The 20,814-nt window shown below is 40.3% G+C and overlaps 1 protein-coding gene across 1 annotated transcript in view; it reads left to right on the forward strand.

Moving 5' to 3' along the window:
- The window catches only part of LOC125021068 (polypeptide N-acetylgalactosaminyltransferase 10-like), a 94,244-nt gene that overhangs the window by 65,879 nt on the left and 7,551 nt on the right, over positions 1-20,814 (forward strand). The window contains exons 7-11 of the mRNA XM_047606888.1: positions 2,625-2,742; positions 10,164-10,271; positions 16,063-16,284; positions 16,413-16,529; positions 20,135-20,284. Of these exons, the coding sequence (XP_047462844.1) occupies positions 2,625-2,742; positions 10,164-10,271; positions 16,063-16,284; positions 16,413-16,529; positions 20,135-20,284 (715 nt within the window). The remainder of the gene's footprint in view (positions 1-2,624; positions 2,743-10,163; positions 10,272-16,062; positions 16,285-16,412; positions 16,530-20,134; positions 20,285-20,814) is intronic.

Here is a 20,814-nt window from a genome sequence, read left to right on the forward strand (position 1 = left end):
CGCTAAGCTCACACACTCCACTGACCGCACCACCTTCAGCACAGTGTGTGAAGTCAAACACCATCCCTCTCTCCCGCCTGCAGCCACTGCTGTTTATCCTTTGTCTTCTCACAGAAATCTGTCCAGTGCATTTGGCTCAGTGTGTGGCGGCTTTTTGTTTGCCTCCTCCCGCGTGCAGCAGTTACCAGTAATGGACAATGAACCACACGGAGACACGCTGTTGCCTGGTCAGGCGAGTCAAGTGAGCCTCGGAGTTGCTTGGTCTGAAGGCAGGGAAAGAAGAAGGGTCTGGCTTGTTGTTGTTTTTTTGGGACTTCTGAGGTTTAATATGCGGTCGAGGCGTCACTCTTCTTTGCTCACTCCTTCACTGTAATATTCAATAAAAAAATCGAGCTCTGAAAACTCTTGAATTTATATTAGTCTGAAATATATTCTCTTGTCTGTTGCTTTTTTTAATCAGCTTCAGATATAAGACATCACACGGGCGTCCGCTAAAAATAAGACTCTCTTGACATTTCATGCAGGAGGTTGTTGAGTTCTTTCAATTCTTTCCGAGCACCATTCGTTCCTGCTGGCTATAGGAGCCAGACAACGCAACTCCTCTTTCCATTTTCTGATGCATATCCACGTCAAGTTGTTGGGATTTTTGGTTGTTTCTGCATCGGTTTGACACAGTATGTTGGTTTGTGTTTGACCTGATTTGAGTGTGTGCTTTAATGTGTAGGTTGTCTGTATAAAATGACTGACTGCTTCAGTTTATTATCTTAAATGCCAGGAGAGAAACCTGGCTGCTGCCCCTAAAAACCCACATCTGCAAATCCACTGTAATATTGTAAATTATTGTTCCCAACTCAATCTGTCACATACGAAAATCCTTAATCATTTCAATTCTGAATCACAAAATCTCAGTTTCATTTAATATCAGTTTATGCAGAGATATTTTTGTTCAAAAACTATTTTACTTAGGTGACGAAGAGATTTCCTCACAACTAATGTTATCATTAGTTACAGAGATTTGTGGTATTTCCTCAATATTTATTTTTATCTCCAGTTTCTCATTTTTCCTGCGGCTTTGCTTTTCTCTGTCGGCATACTTTTTAAATCCGTTCACTTCTGTCACTGCCCTTAGATTTACAACTTCTGTCATGTGTTGGCTCTCCCTCGCGCATGGGCTAATCTCGCTGCGCCGTCTGGCAAGACTTGTTGGGCCAAACCAATCTCGTGTGTCTCTGGCAGGATTTCTACGAGAGGGCGCAGGAAATTGTGTATATTTAAAAGATAGGTCCCAGGGTTTCATGAATTGCTATGGGATCTTTTCAAATCAAGATCGATTTGAGTTGGAAAATCAATTTTTACCCTGCCTCCCGTTCAGTGCTGGCTGGTACAGGCCCCTTGGAGGATGAGCTGTAATAGAAGATGAGTGAATGTAACTTGTATTAAAACTGTTTGTGAAGTTATGTTTATGTGTGAATGTGCTTTGAGGTTGTTTAGGGACATTTCTGTTTCAAGTGCTTTTAACTTAAAAAAGTGATCTCCTTGTTCAAGATGTTAATTCCTCTCTGGAAGCGTATGGCTGTGCCTGCTTTTGAACTATAATTACATCCAGTTCCTAAAGATTTGTTTTCCCTTTAGTTTCTCTTTTGTATTGCTCTGTAATGGTTGACAAAGTGAAACCATGAAGCGCAAAGTCACGTCTTGTAAACTTCACTATGAGACAAATTTGTCTGAAACTTCCAAACAAGTCAATCCCCATCGACCTCCGTGTCCAGTAGGTAGGTGCAGTTACAGGTTGCTTGCCGTCTGCCTCAGCTCCTCTGAAACTCCTCCTTTTTGACCATTTTTGAATTAGTGAGGAGTTACGAGGAGTCGGGCAAGATGCCGATGACCGGTGACCCGCGCTGAGCTTCAAAATCCTGTCATGGAGGGTTCGTCCCTCTTCACATGCGGGTCAGTGGTTTTGGCCGCATCACGCTGGGCTGGAAAATAAAATCACATTCTGACCTGAGCCCTGGTGTATCATCAAACATTTATTCTGACTCGGGTCAAAATGTTTCTTAGTGGATCAGGAGATAGTGAGAAGCATTTTTCCACACTACTTTCTGTGTTTGCCTTTGCTGTCACAGAAAGGACATGGCAGTATGGTTTGACACCAAGAGCTCATATATCTTGTATGATTTCATAGTTCAATACACAAAATAGCCTCTAGATAAAGAAAAAAAAAAAGTTTCTTTCTTTTCCTGACTTCTCCAGTTTTCTACGAGTTGACGCAGGAGTCCTGGTGAGAAGCCGTTCAGTAATTTCCATTCGGTTCCACTGCAGAGAGGAGCTCCCTCTGCACTCCGAGCCGAGGACCATTATGTTGCTTGGCACCACTGAGCTTGTCGCACCAGTCAGAATTCTCAGTGGAGATGGGTTAATTGGTTTTGCAATGTGCAGAGAGTTACTGGGATGCTAAAAACATACAGGAGCGTTCGAGTCTGACTCATCCACGCACATTCCTCTTGATTTAATCCCGTGTGGGTTAAATATCATCCAACCCTCTGATGTCACTGACAGTGATTTTTAGATGGATGTGTTTGTTTCCAGTTATATCTAACTGTGTATCTTCTGTCTTCTGTCTTCAGGTCCCCAGTGATGGCAGGTGGACTGTTTGCCGTGGAGAGGAAGTGGTTCTGGGAGCTGGGAGGATACGACACGGGTCTGGAGATTTGGGGAGGAGAACAGTACGAGATCTCCTTCAAGGTAAACCAAAAAAACATACAAAAAAAAAATAAACACAATAGCAGCACACACCAAGGTGCAGCATTGTGTAAAAAATGCTCAGATGTGTCTGTTTGACCTCCAGGCAGAGGGCACACAAGCAGAGAAGTCAGAAGGTTCCTCCATGTTTAAAGTTTGTAGTGACTCAGTGTGTTCCAACTTCTAGTACATTTTGTGCTGAATGTCTTAAACTATTATTGGATAATATATTCCAATAGTGTGAATGACACCCAGTGGACTTGTGATGCAAATGAAGTCTTTTAAAACAGTTTATCCACAAACTGTTACAGACTTAACAGGATTTGAGTTTTAATTTGCTGAGATGATTTTCATTTGTTTATCTATCAAATCAGACTTACTAGTGAAAATATTTAGTTGTAGTGTGATGTTTATTGGTATACAGGTGTGCGATGAGTTTACAGACACAGAGTGTGGGTCTGGGAAGATAAGCCGACCCAGAACATTGGCAATCGTCCACATTTATACAAATCAACCAAAGGAAAGGGGGGAGTTATGGAGATGCTGCTGCAGAACAAAGGATGAGGTATGGATTTATATGTAAATGGTAAGGTCTCATAGAGTCTCCACAGAAACAAAAGGCCAAGAGCCTCCAGGTCTGTCATACAGGTGACAAGAGCAAAAGGTAACAAGAAGAAAGGGCGAAAACTCTAGTGAGTAGGAGACAGCCCAGACATTATTAAGTTATCTTAATTACTGAAGTCACGTGTGGAGGCGATCCTCTGGACAATAGCATTATTCTTCTTCATCCGAGCCTGAATTGGTGGTATTCAACACTGGCCGATGAATCATTTTGTTAAGCAACCAATAGATAAAAACATATATTTTAATAAGCTACCATTAATCAACCTTTTATTCAAGCAATTTTATCATAGGTATAAGATACAGATATTGCTGAGTGTGATTTCAGTTGTCAGTGCAGATTATATTCAGAAATGTTCTTTGTACTCAGCTTTATTCAGATTACTGCTGATTTTCAGCAACTCTACCTCTTTTAGGTTTATGGCTCTAGACACGCATTAAACAGACTGCTTATGACTTAAAAATGTGCTGGAAATTGGTGTGACCATACTAGATACTGACAGACAGGTTCTGCAGTGACATCATGTCTGAGGCACATCAGATAACCGAAAGACAGCCACAGTAATTTAAACATAATACCTCAAATATGCGCGGTTTTGTCTTGGAGGTCGTAGAACCTGATGATGTCTTCTTTTCAGATGTGTCTAGGGTTCATAGTGATTGCCCTGCCATGCACTTGGACCAAATCCTTTTTTTTTTTTTTTTTTTTTTTTGACTCAGATCTCTTATAAATCCTGATTCAGAAAAGAATAAACCTGTGCATGCAACTGGATAGTCCTCCATCCAATCAGAGCCATTTTGTTGTTCGCAAATTTAACTCCACGGCTCTCAGGTGACATCCATGACCATGTGATGCCCACCAAAACAATCTGATTGGCCTGACAGATCGTTGTTAAAGCATCAGCTCCCAACGGAGTGACTCCAGACCAACTTTCCACCTCAAGAGTTTTGTGAATGTGGGAAGTTCAACTGGCTTCCAGTTGCAGAGCATCATTTAACTATGTGTCTAATTTTAAGAATTCCTGAAAGTGCCAATAGGTCTTTGGCCTGGGCCTGGTGGCATGTGTTGGCATAATTGGGGAAGGCTCTAAATGGACTTATTCCACGCAATTAACATCATCATTGATTATGTTGTTCCTGCCAAACTCCATTGTCAGTCACACTGTACAAAAACGAGAAATGGCTTTTGCAGCTAAGGCACTGATACAGATGAGTAGCCGTGTCATTGCAGTGCAAGGGGAAGTGAAATAATTGCTTTATTTTTTAAATAATTATATTCATTTTGAGAAAAGACAGTTTTCACCATGATTACACTTAATAGTGAATTTCCCTATTCTCACAAGGCTTTTAGGCTTTTTTTTATAATGTTCAAGTTCCTCCCCAGAGCTCCTTCCAGTTAACTCGTGTAACAGACCAGTATGTAAGTAGATAGTTATGTAGTCCCATATTTACCCAACATTTTCCTTCTTCCACAGCTCTTTAACTGAATAGCTAAAAGACTTGTTGAGCATCACAAGGCATTTCTCATTATGGTTTCAAGTCTTGAGCCAAATCCAATCTGTTGCACTGACGACCCTCCACATTAATCATACTCAGAATTCCACATTAGATTATGTTTTTGTCTGGTGCCTCAGCATGAATTATTCCGCAGCATGACCATAACTGCTTGGGATTTGGCCCGGTACATTAAGGAATAGTCTCATCCCTGCTCTGGTGCCTCCGTCAGTGATCTGGACAGACAGAACGGCCCGTCACAATAATTGAATTCCTCTTTGAATGAGTTAGGACTTTTGTCATCTCACTCAATTAAGCACAAAGGCCACTGCCGGGTAGTTTGATTTGATTGGACACATGCTGCAATGTGATTTTACTGCGATTGTTCCTTAGAGCGAATCCTTCACCGCGGTCGCTTGGTTGATTGTAAAAATTGAACACAAATTTAATTTACTGTCTAAATGATTTTGCTTTCTACTGTTTATTCATACTGATACTAACCCTTTTTATTATGTATGGCTTATGGATACTGAATAATAGTAATTCAACTTGTATTCCGTGCGTGAAACCTTTGAGGCATTTTGCCTCCACAAACAAAGTAACAGGACCTGTAGTTCTTGTATTAGGATTTAGATTTTATGAAAATACGTCTTCTGTTATTAAATTTTTGTCAAAACAGAAAAACATGCGTTGCCGAAGCTTTAATACAGCTAAAAATAATAGTGAGTAATGACTCAAACATTCAGCAATTCCAACACTTTATGTAAAGTTTAGTCAGGAGACTTTGTGGCTTCCTAACTTTCTAAAAACTAACAGCTTTGTTAGAGCAATTATTCATACCAAATGGATTAAAATGACCTTTAGAGTTCCTTTAAACTCGGTGGAAACTGAACAGGTTTGATTTTCAGTTTGGAGGTGACCTGAAAACAAAGGCAGAAAAGAGACATTTGAACTTGCAACTTTCAACCATGTGTCAGCTGGTGTACACAGCTGCCATTTGACACTACTGGCATACAGCTGACAGTTGTGAAAGCCAAGAAAGGAAAGAAGTCTTCTGAACCTCAAAGATCAAACATCAAACAACTCGTCACGCTTGATAAAAACCACACCTGAATTCATGCGCGTAGGTGATGATGTTTGCTCTCCGGTGTATCACATTTTAGTCGGTGGCACAGTTTACTTTTGGAATACATGCTTTATTCTCTTTAGTTTAATTGTGTAACCCCGCCGTGCAGGTTCCAATGTTTTGGAACATTCTTCCTCGTCGTGCTCGTCTTTCTCTTTCCTCTTTGTCCTTTCATTTAAAAGATTTCTCCTTGAGCTAAGGAACACTTGCAATGCGGGTTTGTTCAAATAATGTAAGAACTACTTTTCTTCCAACCATGTTTGCTTGCTTGTGTTTCTTTTCATTGCCTTTTTTTTCTGTTGAAGTAGACTCTAGACAGTTTGTATTTTTGAAGCTCTCGCACAGGGATATAGAAGAGTGAATATTTTACCCAGAGGCCAGCCTGAAGTTTCCCCTGCTACAGGATATTTGTGGCAGAAAGTTGGGGCAGTATGCGTTGTGTCCTTGTGTTGTTCTGAAAGGTCATCTGTCGCTGTCCAAGTACTTTTCCGGTTCAGCATCATCAAACCAATAGAATCAAGATACCTGGATGTGCTCTTGCTCTGGCTGTTTTGTCAAGAATGCCAGAACCAGATATCCCACAATGCATTTCATTGGTGTCATCAAATACACTGCAGAATGAATGACCGTCTGCACTTCAGAAATAAGACGTCCAAACCAAGTACTCCAAAGTTCACATACTTAGTACTGACAAGCACCCTTGGTCTGGAATTGCTCCTTTGGAAAATGATTATACTCCAACAAAGATCTGCCAAATAGTCATGTCATCTTAGTACCATGGAGTAGATTTCCTTTTCAGCAAAAACACTCAAATTGGTTGTACGACTACCCAATTACTTGCTGAGGTATTTTCTTTTCTGTATTGTTTTAAACGCGCACCATAATGACTCATATTTTGATAAAAACCAAGGTAGTGGGTACCACAGTGAGTCATGATCATCTCCATCTGGTTCAAATCTATGGCAGATTGAAAATTTAGGCTTGACTTGACATTATACTCCTAATTAGGTTACAGTACAACAAATTCAATTAGATACTTTATTTAAATTCTTCAGCCCAAATCACTGATCTTACGTAACTCTACTGAGAGTTTTTCATGCTTTTTCCTAGATGACACATACAGTATATTAAATGAAGTTCTTTGTCTTTTAACCTCATTAAGAAAACTACAGTCATCCTTTACATGAACTAGGTTGCTGTGACGTCAGATATACTCAGATTCAGTTAATCAATTCATGGTGTTGAAGGGTCTCCTCTATACTGTAATTGTTTTTTCATAAGACACCCTATAAACAACTCCTTTACTTTTTAGTGTCCTGGCGCTTTGGTTCTAGTGTCCGTGCTTTGCAATGAGCAGATTGTAGAGGTTGCATGTTAGAGGTGAGTGATAAGACTTTTAATTTAATCTGACCGGCACTGAACTCAAGCTCTTGATCCCTCCTGCAGCGTGGCGCCCCTGTTATTAAGCTCGAGTGTCTCAGTGCAGAGATGAAGAGGATGGAAGGATTTGGTGAGGCAGGTCAGACCTTCCCTACAGCGTGATGTGGGGAGGGTGGATTCAATCTGTTATTTCCCTCGATTGTGTTTGTCCAAGCTGCAGTGGTGCAACAAACTTGACAAGGAGTAATTGAATTGAAAAAGGAGCCAGCTGATGTCCACTCTGGAGAATTGGGGAAATGGAGCGATGCAGAATATCAACATACTGACTTCAAATTACCAGTTTGCTTTCGTTATTAACCGACTGAGCGTCTTGTGTGGCTGGTCTGCGTCCACCTTCAGGCAGGTTTCCTTGAGAAAGACATTGAACTCCTGCTTGTTGAGGCATTGCAGTTCATAATAGTTCAAATATTAAACATGTTTCCAGAAATGGTACACTGTATAAAGCAGATACAATTAAGAGATTTTTTTATCTAGAGCTGAGATGTTGTGTTCAGCAGAAGTAATGAGAAATAGTAAGATTTGAAAGGACATTGGCGAAGATGTGAGGTGCCAGGAGAGGCCAAGGAAAGTATGTCTGTGGATGAAAACGTACAGTTACAGTACAAGATTTCACTTCTGTCATAGCCTATAGTTTAACTCAAATTATTGACTGTGTATAAATATGTTTGGAACTAGGAGTGGGAAAAAATATCAGCTTTGCAATATATTGCTTTTTCTTCCGATACAATGCCGATTTTGAATGTCTTAATTTCGAAAAAGTCATCTTTTGGGTCAATCGTGAGCGACTTCTGCACCTAAAGCACTAAGCTGATGTTTGGAGGCTTTATACTTTGGCTTTTAAATGGAATAGAATCTAACAAGCTGGCCAAAGAGTATGCAGTTTGCAAACTGTGTTTTGACATTTAAGTGGCAAGAAACTTAATCCACTTTTCTGCACAAGTGCAATAAATTGGAAATGCATAATTTGAATTAATATTGTTTTTTGTTTTTTTTACTCAATTTGTCCAATGAATTATCACTGTCATCTGATGTACATATATACAATGTGTGTTTTAAGCTAATATTATTGCAATAATGTATCGTATTGTGATACGTATCGTGATAACACTGCTCCCCTTTACAATTGTCATGATTGGAGAAATCAACCCTTGATATTGTGAGAACATTTTTTATACTAGGTAGGTGATAGTCGCTGATGACGTCACCAATAAAAACACAGTAGAAAGTAATGCTTTGCAACAATGAAATCTATATTCTTTACCTGAATACATATGCTGAGAATAGACAGATTATGTGCTACATACTGTGAGATGCAGCTATGTATAGCCTGTATAAAAACAGGCTGGAACTCATTGCAGTAGTACTTTTGTTGTATTTCAGGACAGACTTACATATTCTACACATCACAGTAGTATGGGCTTCATCTTTAGTGAAGTATTTGCACACATTTGATGAACCACTGCTAGTTTGCTGCTATGACTCAGTGATCTCACAGATCTGTGTTCTTGGAGGTGTCCATGTCGTTACTGTAACGACCAGTTTAACGTAGAAGTCCATGGGGAGCCTGCCTCAAGTGGTTGTTTGAGGAATTGCACTTAATGCAGGTAATTTTCAGCCGCATTTGGGTTTATCACTCATTTATGTTTTTACTGGATATAAGTATGGAGCAAAAGAATAGCATTGCATTTAATAACGGCTGATTTATTTAACACCTAAGTTTTGGAAGAGTATTCTATTACAAACAGAGCAGCACAATACCAGTACTGAAAAGTTTTTGATTACAGAAACTGGCTTAAAAACAGAGACAAAGAGCCGTGTAGTCTCTTCACTGCAGCTCTGTGTCTTAACTGAGGAGTTAACTGTAGCTACTTCAAAGGTGTTGACGGTAGAAAAATTAGTTCAAATCGACAGTGCACTGATTTAGTACACTGCCTTAGACAATGAAAATACAAATTCTAAACATGCAGAGCAGAAACAACTCATCCAGATCTAACAGTGCTCACACTGACTTTGACTGTCTCACCTTTTGACCTCAGACTCATTAAATTTAAATGAAAACATCACCCAAACTCTACTTTCAAATTGTCAAATATGCACACCCTGCAGACTTGAAAGGTGGCTCTGCTCTCACTAAGCAGCAGAACAAATCCAATTTCAGTCTTTGTCATCTCGCTAAGCATGATTGACTTGTCTTTTTCTCTTTGGAGTAATTTTTTTCTTCTCTTTTTCTGTGCAATCTAGAAAAACGTGAACTTTTTGAAGGGTGCTATTGCCCATACAGTCCTCACTGAATAGGATTAACATCTACAATTTTTTTGAGATTAGACCTGACTGATCTAAAAAAAGGACTCTGATCCAAATTATTCTCCTTTATTCTAGTTGCCACGTGAACCCTCTCCCTTTTATTCCTCCCTCCAGGAGTCATGACCAAGTCAGCATTCCCTGCAACCCAGTGCATGCAGTATGCAATGCCTCATGCTCCTCTGTTTAAAAACCACCCCCACACTTTCCATCTTTTTTTTTTTTATTTTGACCTCGACATGTCTCTATCGGGTTGTCTTCATAATGCCCTCCCACGCTTTGCCTTTGCCTGGTCTTTCTGATTTGTGGACCTGTTCAGCTCATCCGACTATTGACACTGCTCAGTTACACAACTGCCTCAGCCATGACCGAGGGAGGCCCCTCTCCCATAGAAACATGTTCTTTATCGCTGCTGACATGCTCTCTGCCTGTGTCTCTGTAGGTGTGGATGTGTGGTGGTCGGATGGAGGACATTCCTTGCTCCAGGGTGGGACACATCTACAGGAAGTATGTCCCCTACAAAGTTCCTGGGGGTGTCAGCCTGGCCAGGGTGAGTCTTAGCATCATTTCACAGCATGCTAATGTGCAAACCTGCACTTAGTTTGCAGAAAGTCTTTTTTCACTGTTGTGAAAAAGTATAATGTTTTGCTTTTCTGACTTGTTTCATTTGTTCTGATGTAGAACTTTTCTTGGAGGCAGATCTTACTTTTCTAAGAAATGTTGTTGCGGTCTTGTGAGACAGGTTTTGCTTGACTAATCTTGTGAGACAGTGTATAGAGCTTGGGTGAGAGAAATTCAAAACACAACGGAACCTACAACTCTTCGGAGCGCTGTCAAGGCTGAAAGCTGTTGTATGGCGTTGTGTTTTGGATTTAAACCGAGGTTGTGAAACCTTTTTTTTATAACCAAGCAAAATTGAAAGTCGTATATCTCTAAATAATTGAATCGAATTGAATCCAGTCGTTGTGATATGAAACACAAAACAGAGAAAATCTCCGAAGTTGGCACTTAAGAAGACGCCTCTCAATAATGAATTGTCATTCTTTATTTCATGAGATAATACTTTTTTTGCATAGGTCTTCCACGGGGGTCCCCAACCCCTAAGGGGTCCATGTGGTACTGTGGGGGGATCTCAAAATGTTTGGGTGACTAGGCATTTTTCATATATTTTTCTTTTTATTTTCCCCACAAACATTTAATTAGTTTAAATGTTTAAAGTTTATATGAATCCAACATATTGACATATCTGTCAATCTAAGCCTCCTGTACACAGGAGTCGCTGCTGAGCCAATCACTAGGCTGTAGATTACATGCTGACTTTGTCAAGGTTCCTCGCTATTGACTGAGAGGCTATTGAGTCCCCTAGTGAAATCTAGAGGCATACTGCAGAAGTGAAGCTAACAGTGTGGCTTGCTCCACTCAGCCAATCAGCCAATGAGGCCAAAATGTTTTGGTGATTTACTGTCCTTACTACAGAGTTTGGGGGCCTTGGTCTGAAAAATGTTGAAGACCCCTGCTTTATTGTAATTTTGTCATCACAGGCTCAGGGCAGGAAAGTGCAGACATGCACGTAAAGTAAAATATATGAAATATGACAAAAAAACAAGAAATATTTACAGTTGTTATAAACTAGATTAACACTAGATTAAAGATATTAATCGCGATTAATCGCATAATTTTCATAGTTTAACATAAAATGCGATTAACACAAATAATCACAATTTTCTTTTTAATATGTGTTTTAAATGTACCTTTACTTTTATTTTTGAATTTCTGAATGCTCTTATCAACTTAGGAGTGAACAAATATGCTTGGTTTATGCAAATATGTATTTTACTATTGAATCAAACCAAAACCATGACAAATACAAGATTACTGTTGTCCAGACGTCTCTTTTACATCATCCATCTGTTTATGACGGTAAATGCAGGTAATTTCTTATCATGAGAAGCATTTTGCAGGTTAGTTTCAAAAGACTAGGGCTGAGGATCGCAAATGATTTCCTCAATCGATTTGATTCCTAATCCCAAGATCCCTATTCAATTCCATCCAATATCAATTCATTTAGAGATGTTTTCATTTTGAAACAATTACACTTAAAACTAATGTCGTCTTTATCTCCAGAGATCTGTGGTTTTTCCACAATGTTTTACCACTGTTACCACGTCTTGCTTATGGCTTTGATTTTATCCAGCTCTTCTCTGCCGACTTTTTATATCCAGACATCATCTGCTCTCAGAGTTGGAGCTTCCGTCATGTTTTGGATCTTCCTCACACGTGGAATAATCTCGTGGAATAATCTCATTGGTCTAGGGCGATTTGTTGTGTGAAAACAGTCTCGCCAGACCGCAGTGAGATTTCTGCCGAGAGGATAGGAGGGAATTCTTAGTGAAAAAGAATTTTATGAAGCGACTATGTTTTTTTTAAACCCAGGTCAGCCAGAGAAGCATCAACACAATAGACCCAACGAACGGGATAGAACAGAAAACAGCTCCACAACTTTAAGACCAAAATGAGCAACATTGTGCTCTACACATAAGATACATTTTGGAATATTTAGAAATAATTATGCAACGCTAATAAATATAATGCAGGCAAATATAGCACACCAATACTGCACCTTTTTTAGTCATAGTAAATTATTCCCACAAATGCCAATGTTTAGGGAAAAACATTTTTGCCAGGTTGCGTTTTTCTTGACAGAAACCTCCTGAACCTGGTGCTGGTACCTCCAAGGTGGAAAGTGTTGAAAAGCTCAGTAACTTTACAATAGGACTCCTTGTAAAATTTGATTCATCACAATGAACACAAGTTCATGATTTAAGCAATGTCCTTAGTCCAACGAAGTTTACTCATTCGTAGCATTTATAAGTAACTGATCTGCAAATTGAGCCAGACTCAGGTGTTTAAGCTGCCAAAGCCTTCTACGAGGAATTAAGGTGGAGTTTCTTTCTTTTCTTTTTTTGTCTAAAATGAGTAGGAGAGAAGACACAATCCAAAACACTGTTAAGGTGGTGTATGTTTTACATCTCCTTTATATGCAAACAATGCCAAGTATAATTCCAACTTACTTTATTGCACTGGCTCAAATCCACTTTAAAATGTGGTTATTCAGAGAATACCGCATTATTTACACTGACGCCAATGCAGAGGATTTGTAATGTGGAGAGGATCCATTGTTTTTAGAGCTGCTTTACCCCTGCGGAAGTCTAAGAGCACTTTGAATTTCTTACCACAAACACGGCCATGTTCAGAAGCGCTGCACCAAATGAACTCTTTGCCAGCTATGCTCTTGCAGAAAGAACCTGCTCTCTTAAAGGGAGTCAGTAAAGGGTTTGATTAGAGCAAGGATTGAGTCATGGTTCGACAAGAGAGGCTTCAATCACAGTGTAAAAATTCTTTGCCTGGGGTGAGAAAAATCATCCTCGTCCTCTGTGCTGTCTCAGTACCAAACTATTGTTGATTGTGTTTCTCATCCATATAATGACTTCATGGAGAGCAAAACATTTTCCTTCCGCTCTGTGTGAACACGGGACGCTATTGGCGTGCCAAAAAGTGGACGAGTCCCTTCTGCAGATACAGATACAGAGAACAAAGCATCTCCAAATACAGAGTGTGGCGCATCAGAGGATTCCCATTTCCCAGCCCCCTTGGAGTCCAGTCAACATGCAGGGAGATGGAAGTGCTGAACTACACTTCACCTAGAGAGCACAGAGCCTGAGAATTGCTGCAGGCGATGAGCATTGCTACAGGGAGTTTGTGCGGCTGAAAGCTTTTCATTTCTTTAGTACCTCCAAGGTCTGAAGGACTTTTATTTATTCACACTGGGAGGATTCTTGAACCTGTATTCTAATTCATTTTGTTATCCATACCTCCTGCCAGCATCTGTATTTGCAGACATGTTTATTTATCTCAGAGGGGGCCAGTTCTGTTCCCCTTCACACCTCAAAGGCTTTAGGTGGTTGATTTTCTCTTGCTCATGTGTAAATTTCCTGTAGTCACTTGTATAGTATCTCTTTCTATTCCACTATGTCAGGGAAATCAAAAGCATAGTACTTTTTCTCTGTGCTAAAATCTGTAAATGCACACTTTAGTGGCCTAAGTATACAGTGAGTAATGCGCTTCGACCAGAGTACATCCATAATTTACTGAGCCTCTAACCTAAAAAAGGAAAAATGTCAACACACCAAATCAGTTCAACTCCCGGTTCTCTCAGTTAACTTGTATCGTTTATGAAGAACACACTTACTGGTCGGAATAGGAATTGATTAGATTTCATCAATACTGTCAATTCTCTCATTAATTCCTGATGAGTTTTCTATGTGGAACAACAATGTATCCTGCATTAGCCTGGAAGCCAGTCCGGTCTTATCTAAAAAGATCAGTTTCACTTTCAACACAGTGTTATTTAGGTGAATTGATTTAATGATTTTCAATTATTTCCAGTGGGTTCGGAAACTCTGGGCGGTCGCCATAGTCTAGGCAGTGAATGGGAAAATATGCTTGTGTAAAATCGCAGCCCAGCATTGATTAGAGATGAGTGAAATGCACCCAGCCTTCCTTTCCATGAGCGTTCATCGCTACTAAATACACGAATTTCTGGCTTACTTACTCTGTAGTTTAACTTGACAAGTTACGCAGGGCGCTCGTTCTGGAATTGGAACAGCAGTGAACTTGACAAACCATTTGAAATGCATTCTGGGATACCTGGCTGCCCCGAGTCCACACAAGTTACCTCCCAACTCATCCTTAATAAAAGATGTCAGATGTGTGTTTAGAAGTGGAACAATACTTTGGCAGCAGCTGATGACATTTTATGAGAACACAACACCAATGGATCAGAAAAACTGGAAGCGGTTCTCAGTTTTAGTCCACGTCTCTATTAACAAGCCTTTTAGACAACATACAGAAGATCAGGTTCAGGGCTCTTTGTATTTGCTTTATACTTTGACTTAGAGAGACTTTAATCATTCTCAGGGGAAATTGCTTGGTCACAGTAGATTAGTTCCACATAATGAACCACATGTAAAAAGAAAGATAAAATACAATAAAAAAAAAAGCAAAAATTTGCTTTAAAAAAAAAAATCTGCACAAAATCTCTCTCTTCTTTGGATTCTTGACTTTTCCAGCAACTCGACGAAGACTCAGCCAGCTTGTGTGGAAGGCCTGCTACAGAAGTAAAGATCTGGTAAAATAAAATGTAATAGTATAAGAAGAGAATACAAAAACGTACAAAATTAGCATATGATCAAATTTAGAACAAATAGAAACGTAAGTAAACACATACAAGGATTAATAATGTGCATTAACATTAATAACGTAGTTATCTGTTGCAGAAAGGTGAGTTATTGTACAGCTGGATTGAGTTTGGTGTGAATGATGTCCTGAAGTGTTCACTGTGGAAGTGGAGCTGAATAAGTCTGTTGGAGAATGAGTCTCTCTATAGTCTGGTGTGGTGGATGAGATGGATTGTCCATGATGGAGAGCAGTCAGTGTCCTTCTGTCCCCCACTGAGAGACTGCCAAAAAGCAAGCTTTTCGGATCAATTTGTTGATCCTGCTGATGTCCTTTTTGCTGGTACTGCTCCCCCAACAAACAAAGTACAGGACACTCGCTACAACAGACTGGAAGAAAGACTCTAGTAACTTGCTGCATACATTAAAAGAGCTGAGCTTCCTAGTAGAGTCTACTCTGGCCCTACCTGCATGTAGAAGTTAAGACAAGCTTTATTGAAACGTTGCTTGACACATTATTTTCAGTATACCTTGCCAGTCTTTACACCAGACTTGCAGGTGAGTCCTTATTGAAGTTACTGAGACTCCCAGACTTTCAAGGATTCAGCATTTGTGTGTGCTGAATGCTTCAGAACTAGCAGTAATGCCATAAAAGACCCAATTATACAGTTTTTTTAGGACCGGCCATGTAAAAAAAGGAAAAGAGGCAGAGCAACATTGTCATCCTTTATAAAGCCGCCTTGTAAATTAGTACATCATTCAGTTCAGCGTTGTGTCCACTTTCTTGACTAAAGACAAGCGGCCTCGGTTTATTTCATCACTTGCCTCCCGAGGCATGATGACAGGACCTGCACGATGACTAGTCTCCTTTCAGCTGAGCAGCTTTGATCATTTTGTCATGTCAAATCAATCAAAAAGATGGCAGGATGTACAAGTGATGGTTTGGTCTGTGTTTTAGTCAAAGCACGGTGCATGGAAGACATTTCATTTCTGACACGGTTCTTGTTGTTTGCATAATTTGCAGTTTTACTGAAATGTGTTGGCCGTCAGTTAAATGTGGCATAAAAGTAATTTAAACAATAATTTATGAAATCTTGCTGATTTCAGAACCTGAAGCGCGTGGCCGAGGTTTGGATGGACGAGTACGCCGAGTATATATACCAGCGCCGGCCCGAGTACCGCCACCTGTCAGCGGGAGACATGGCGCCGCAGAAGGAGCTGAGGAACCGACTCAACTGCAAGAACTTCAAGTGGTTCATGAGCGAGGTGGCCTGGGATCTGCCCAAACACTACCCGCCGGTGGAGCCTCCTGCTGCTGCATGGGGAGAGGTATAGCACATGCATTAACTGCCCCGACAGTTTTGTGAACTACATCCTTGGTGATTTTGTTAGAAAACCTCTGGTCATTGATGCAGACAGGTTTGCTGCATGAATAATTATGCATGTTTGGGTTGTAGATCCGTAACGCTGGCAGCGGCATGTGCATGGAGAGCAAACACTTTGTGTCGGGGAGTCCCATCCGTCTGGAGAACTGTGTGAAGGGACGGGCCGAGGTGAGCTGGAGCCACGGACAGGTGAGCAAACTCCAGTCATCCTGGGATTTCATTTTGGAAACATTTACAGAATAGTAGAGTAGTTCATCAGCATCCTGCCTCTTTACATCTGCCCACATCTGTTTGGTGAGATTTCACTCAGAACCCTGTCAGGAGATGGATTAACGTTATGTTCATGGTGAGATTTCATCGCATACAGCTTCAGGAGCAGTGATGAAGAGTTTGATTTTAACATCTGGGGCAGTCCACATGTTGCTAAAGTCAAGGATGGTGTTACATAAAGCTTGTGATTGTACTTAATTCTGGGCTTTTTGTCATCAGTTTCACTTGTGTACTTTTATTTAGTTTTGATCATGTCGTCAGCCCTCACTAGTTTTACCTGTGTCTCATCAACCCATCGGCCCTTGTGTGTATATACAGCCCTGTCCTCTGCCTTGTCACCTATCAAGTCATCCCTGTTTTCCACTTATGGTTCAGTTAGTGCCTGTTTGCATAGATTCTGTCTACCTTAGGTTTCATTTCCAGTTTGGATTGCCCTGTTTCATTTGATTGAATAACACCTTTTGTAGGATCTACGTTTTGGACTTTACCTGTTCGCCTCCACACCACCATTTTTTCCTTTATGTTTACTTGGGTTAGTTGTTCATGCCGTCTTTCCTGCCTGTCACGAATGTAGCATCAAATGCACATGGTATGGAAACAGATCTACGCTCAGTCTACACAAGAAATTTAAACTTGTGTACTGGCATGTCAGCATCCATCAGTGATTCCACTGCTAAGACGGTAGTCAGCAGCCAGTCAGCTGCCTTAAGATAGTGTGTAGGAGGGAGAAGAACTTTATGTGCTTGTGTGTGCCATAGACTGTATATAAATATGGACGACATGTTTCCACCTCCATGCATTGGCCAAACGGACACTATTTTCCCAGGGGTATGGACAGCACCAGAGTCTCCAGTACTTCCTCCAGACTCACTCGCATTTTCGTTCTATTAATACTGTTCTGCCTCCACCAGTTACAAATACAGCTGTATACTTACAACTGTTTCTATAATGTCAAATAACTAATAAAACAAAAAATATCAGAAAAATTGACATGCATCAACATCATATTAACTACCTAAAATGACTTAAACCATCCTAGGAATATATAATATATTATTTGACATGTATTGTTTTAGTTTGGCAGAAGTCCCATCCTCTTACATGGAGGAGGTGGAGCTTATGACCTATACTGCAGCCAGACACCAGGGGGAGCTCTACTTGCTTTGGTGTCACAAAATGTACTGTTCACAGTTGTTGCCATTGCTGTGATGTGGAGTCACATTTCTGTGAAGGTGCACGTCAGGTACGGAGTAACATTGTTCGTACGGCGTACATCCAGCACAGAAACATAAATCTGCCCGAAGAGTTATTATGATTTCACTAAAGGTCTAAAGAAAACCGCTTCATTTTCCACATTGTGAGCCAGGCTGCTCCTCTGCAATAAGAATCCTGAGATTTCACCATTGGTCATATATCGTGTCCTTAATCATATTTTCTTCAGTTAAATGCACATAAATGTCACTCATAAACAACTCGCACTCAGGAGCTTCATTATCTTTGCATTTTCCTAATGGACTGCGTTGGTTCTCACACGTCACTCCGAAGATCTTTAAGTCAAACTCATAATACAACCTACAACATAATGGATTGAATGTCCCCTTTTGTTTCCACAGCTGAAATACTGCGCCTCTCAGCTCTGACACTTTAATTGCTTTAATCTCAAGATGCATTGTAGTTTAATTTGTGTCACCGCTGAGATTTGTATTCAGAGCCCAGCACAAAATGGATCGACTGCAGCTCACCAGAGGCCATCGGGCCGCTGTCCTTGTCGGGTCTTTTTGAAAGTTTGAAGTCACTGATGATCCAGGTTATTTTTGTTAGTTTAATTTCATATAATAGGAATAAAAACGGCAGAACGATATAATTTTCTTATTTCAGGAAACAAAAGGTAAATGTAGCTGTTTGAACTTGTGTTCACTGCAGAGGTCAAATGAAGTTGACTTCAACTAATCCTTAAGTTCATGTTGAAGATTTTAAAGCAACTTTGATCAAGGATGTTTTATATGATTTCATCAGAAATGTCATGAACGTGTGAGGATGACAAAACTTTGGGGAACTCTTTCCACAATACAGTGACATCTCGCATGGAAGAGGAAGAACACAGAATACATCTTAACTCTGTACAGACTATATTATAGTAGTTACCAGAGTTTTCTTTTGACAAACTGTGAAACCAATGTTAATGATACAGTTGATTAAGGGTCAGTCTGTGACCCAACTAAACCGCATCATATTTCAAACCACCACAGGGAGCTACATCTAACCCCAGCTCTCCGTGTAGCTCATTGGGTGTTTTTTATATGCAGAAACGTTTCTGTTTTTGTTTCTGTGAGGGCTTTGACACACCAGGTCAGCTGTTTTCCAGTGTGTCAAGCTGTGTTGAATCAATCTGAGAGACGTCTTTTCTCGTTGGATGCTCAAAAACAAGAATGTGATCATGAATGAATGAACCACAGACCGAGTGGTTAGCAGGACCGAGTGGTTAGCTCTGTGGGACATTTTTTAGCTCCTCCTAGCTTCCCAGCTAACAGTGCTCTTCCAGTTATTTCCTACATGCACCAGTGCGCTGTAGTCTACTCTTTCTCTAAAAGTAACTTTTTTGGCCCAGACACAGGCGATGTGAGACGGCAGCCTAGCTGGTCCGTTTTCATGTCTGTACCTTTTATTTCAGGTCTTTGCTCCCCTCCGGCCTCTGACTTTACAGTTTCCATTGACTCTCCAAGGATCACTTCTGTGTGCTGCAGGCGGCTGAACACTACCTGCTAGTCACAGACTCACCTGATGAATATTGTAGCATTTAGCAGCTTTAGAGCCAGACACTCGACAGTAGAGCCAAGAGACTGAATGCATGACATCATCCGTATGTTTGGGGGTGGGGTGTATGCTTTGTTTTTGTTTTTGCTCATTTTCTTGCAGAATTAAGAATATGAATATTGTGCCTGTTGTATTTTCCGCTTTCATATAGCTTCAAGGCCTGAGGAGTTGTTCAGCTTGCCAAGAAAATAATCAGCACACAAGTCACAATCGTCTCAGTCATTGGGTTTGATTGGTTAGATTGGTTATTATCCACAGGGGCTGAACTGGTTTTAAATGAACAGATTTTAAAAGCCTGTATGAACCACACAGTTCAAACCAATCAGGAATGCCACAGCAATAATAATAATAATAATAAAAATGAAAGAGCTTCAATTAAGTAAGGCTGAGTATAAGCCTCAGAACCAGGGGTAGAAGCAGGATAATTAATTCATGTCAAAAAAGAGGAAAGTGTGCGTTACATGCTCCAGGTTATTAATGGTTTTATTTAAAACCATATTTTTATAGAAGCACTGTGGGACATATTTCGGTACCAAATGAAAACTAGTTATTAAAGGTCAGGTTTTAAACTATAATTGTTGTCTCTCCCACTGCTCTGGTATTATCAGAGTTTCATTCACCTTGTCGCTGAGAAATAATTTTTTTTTGCGCGTGTGTGTGGAATGTTTAATAAATGTGACATTGAAAGTTCAAATCTGTACCTCCCGCAGGTGTTCACATTCGGATGGAGGGAGGACATCCGAGTGGGGGACCCCATGCACACTAAAAAAGTTTGCTTCGACGCCATCTCCCACAACAGCCCCGTCACGCTGTACGACTGCCACGGCATGAAGGGCAACCAGCTGTGGCGCTACAGAAAGGTACGCCGGGGCTGACGGGGACTCAGTGGAGACGTGCTTTTTTTCTGTCCTCCTTTCAGCACAAAACAAACGTAACTGCCTCGATATAAATTACTTCAAGGCTTCTTCGTCATTCTAACAGATTCCACCCTAAGGCAGATGGATATTTATAGAAGCTCATTATACTGAATTTAAGACGCGTATTTTTTACCAAAACGTGTCATTCACGGAGGCCACATTTGTTATTTCTGTAAACAACAAAATGAAAAACTTCCATAAATAATTGGAATGCATGGGGGAAGTCTCTACATAATAAATCCACTGGAATAGATGGAGCACGTTTGAAGTATTATAACTGTGAAGGACAATAAGGGCAGCTACAGCATCACAAGTTGTGATTGGAGCACATCACCTATACCACTCCAGTTGGGAGCCTTATCATTTCACATATCTCTGTATTTTGATTGAATCGTATCTTTTCAAACAAAGGCGCAGTTACAGTGAAAAAATCTGTTAGACGAACTAAAAAAAAAAAAAAAAAGTAGATGGAA

Source organism: Mugil cephalus, chromosome 15, assembly GCF_022458985.1.
Source record: "Mugil cephalus isolate CIBA_MC_2020 chromosome 15, CIBA_Mcephalus_1.1, whole genome shotgun sequence".
In the NCBI taxonomy this organism is placed as follows: domain Eukaryota; kingdom Metazoa; phylum Chordata; class Actinopteri; order Mugiliformes; family Mugilidae; genus Mugil; species Mugil cephalus.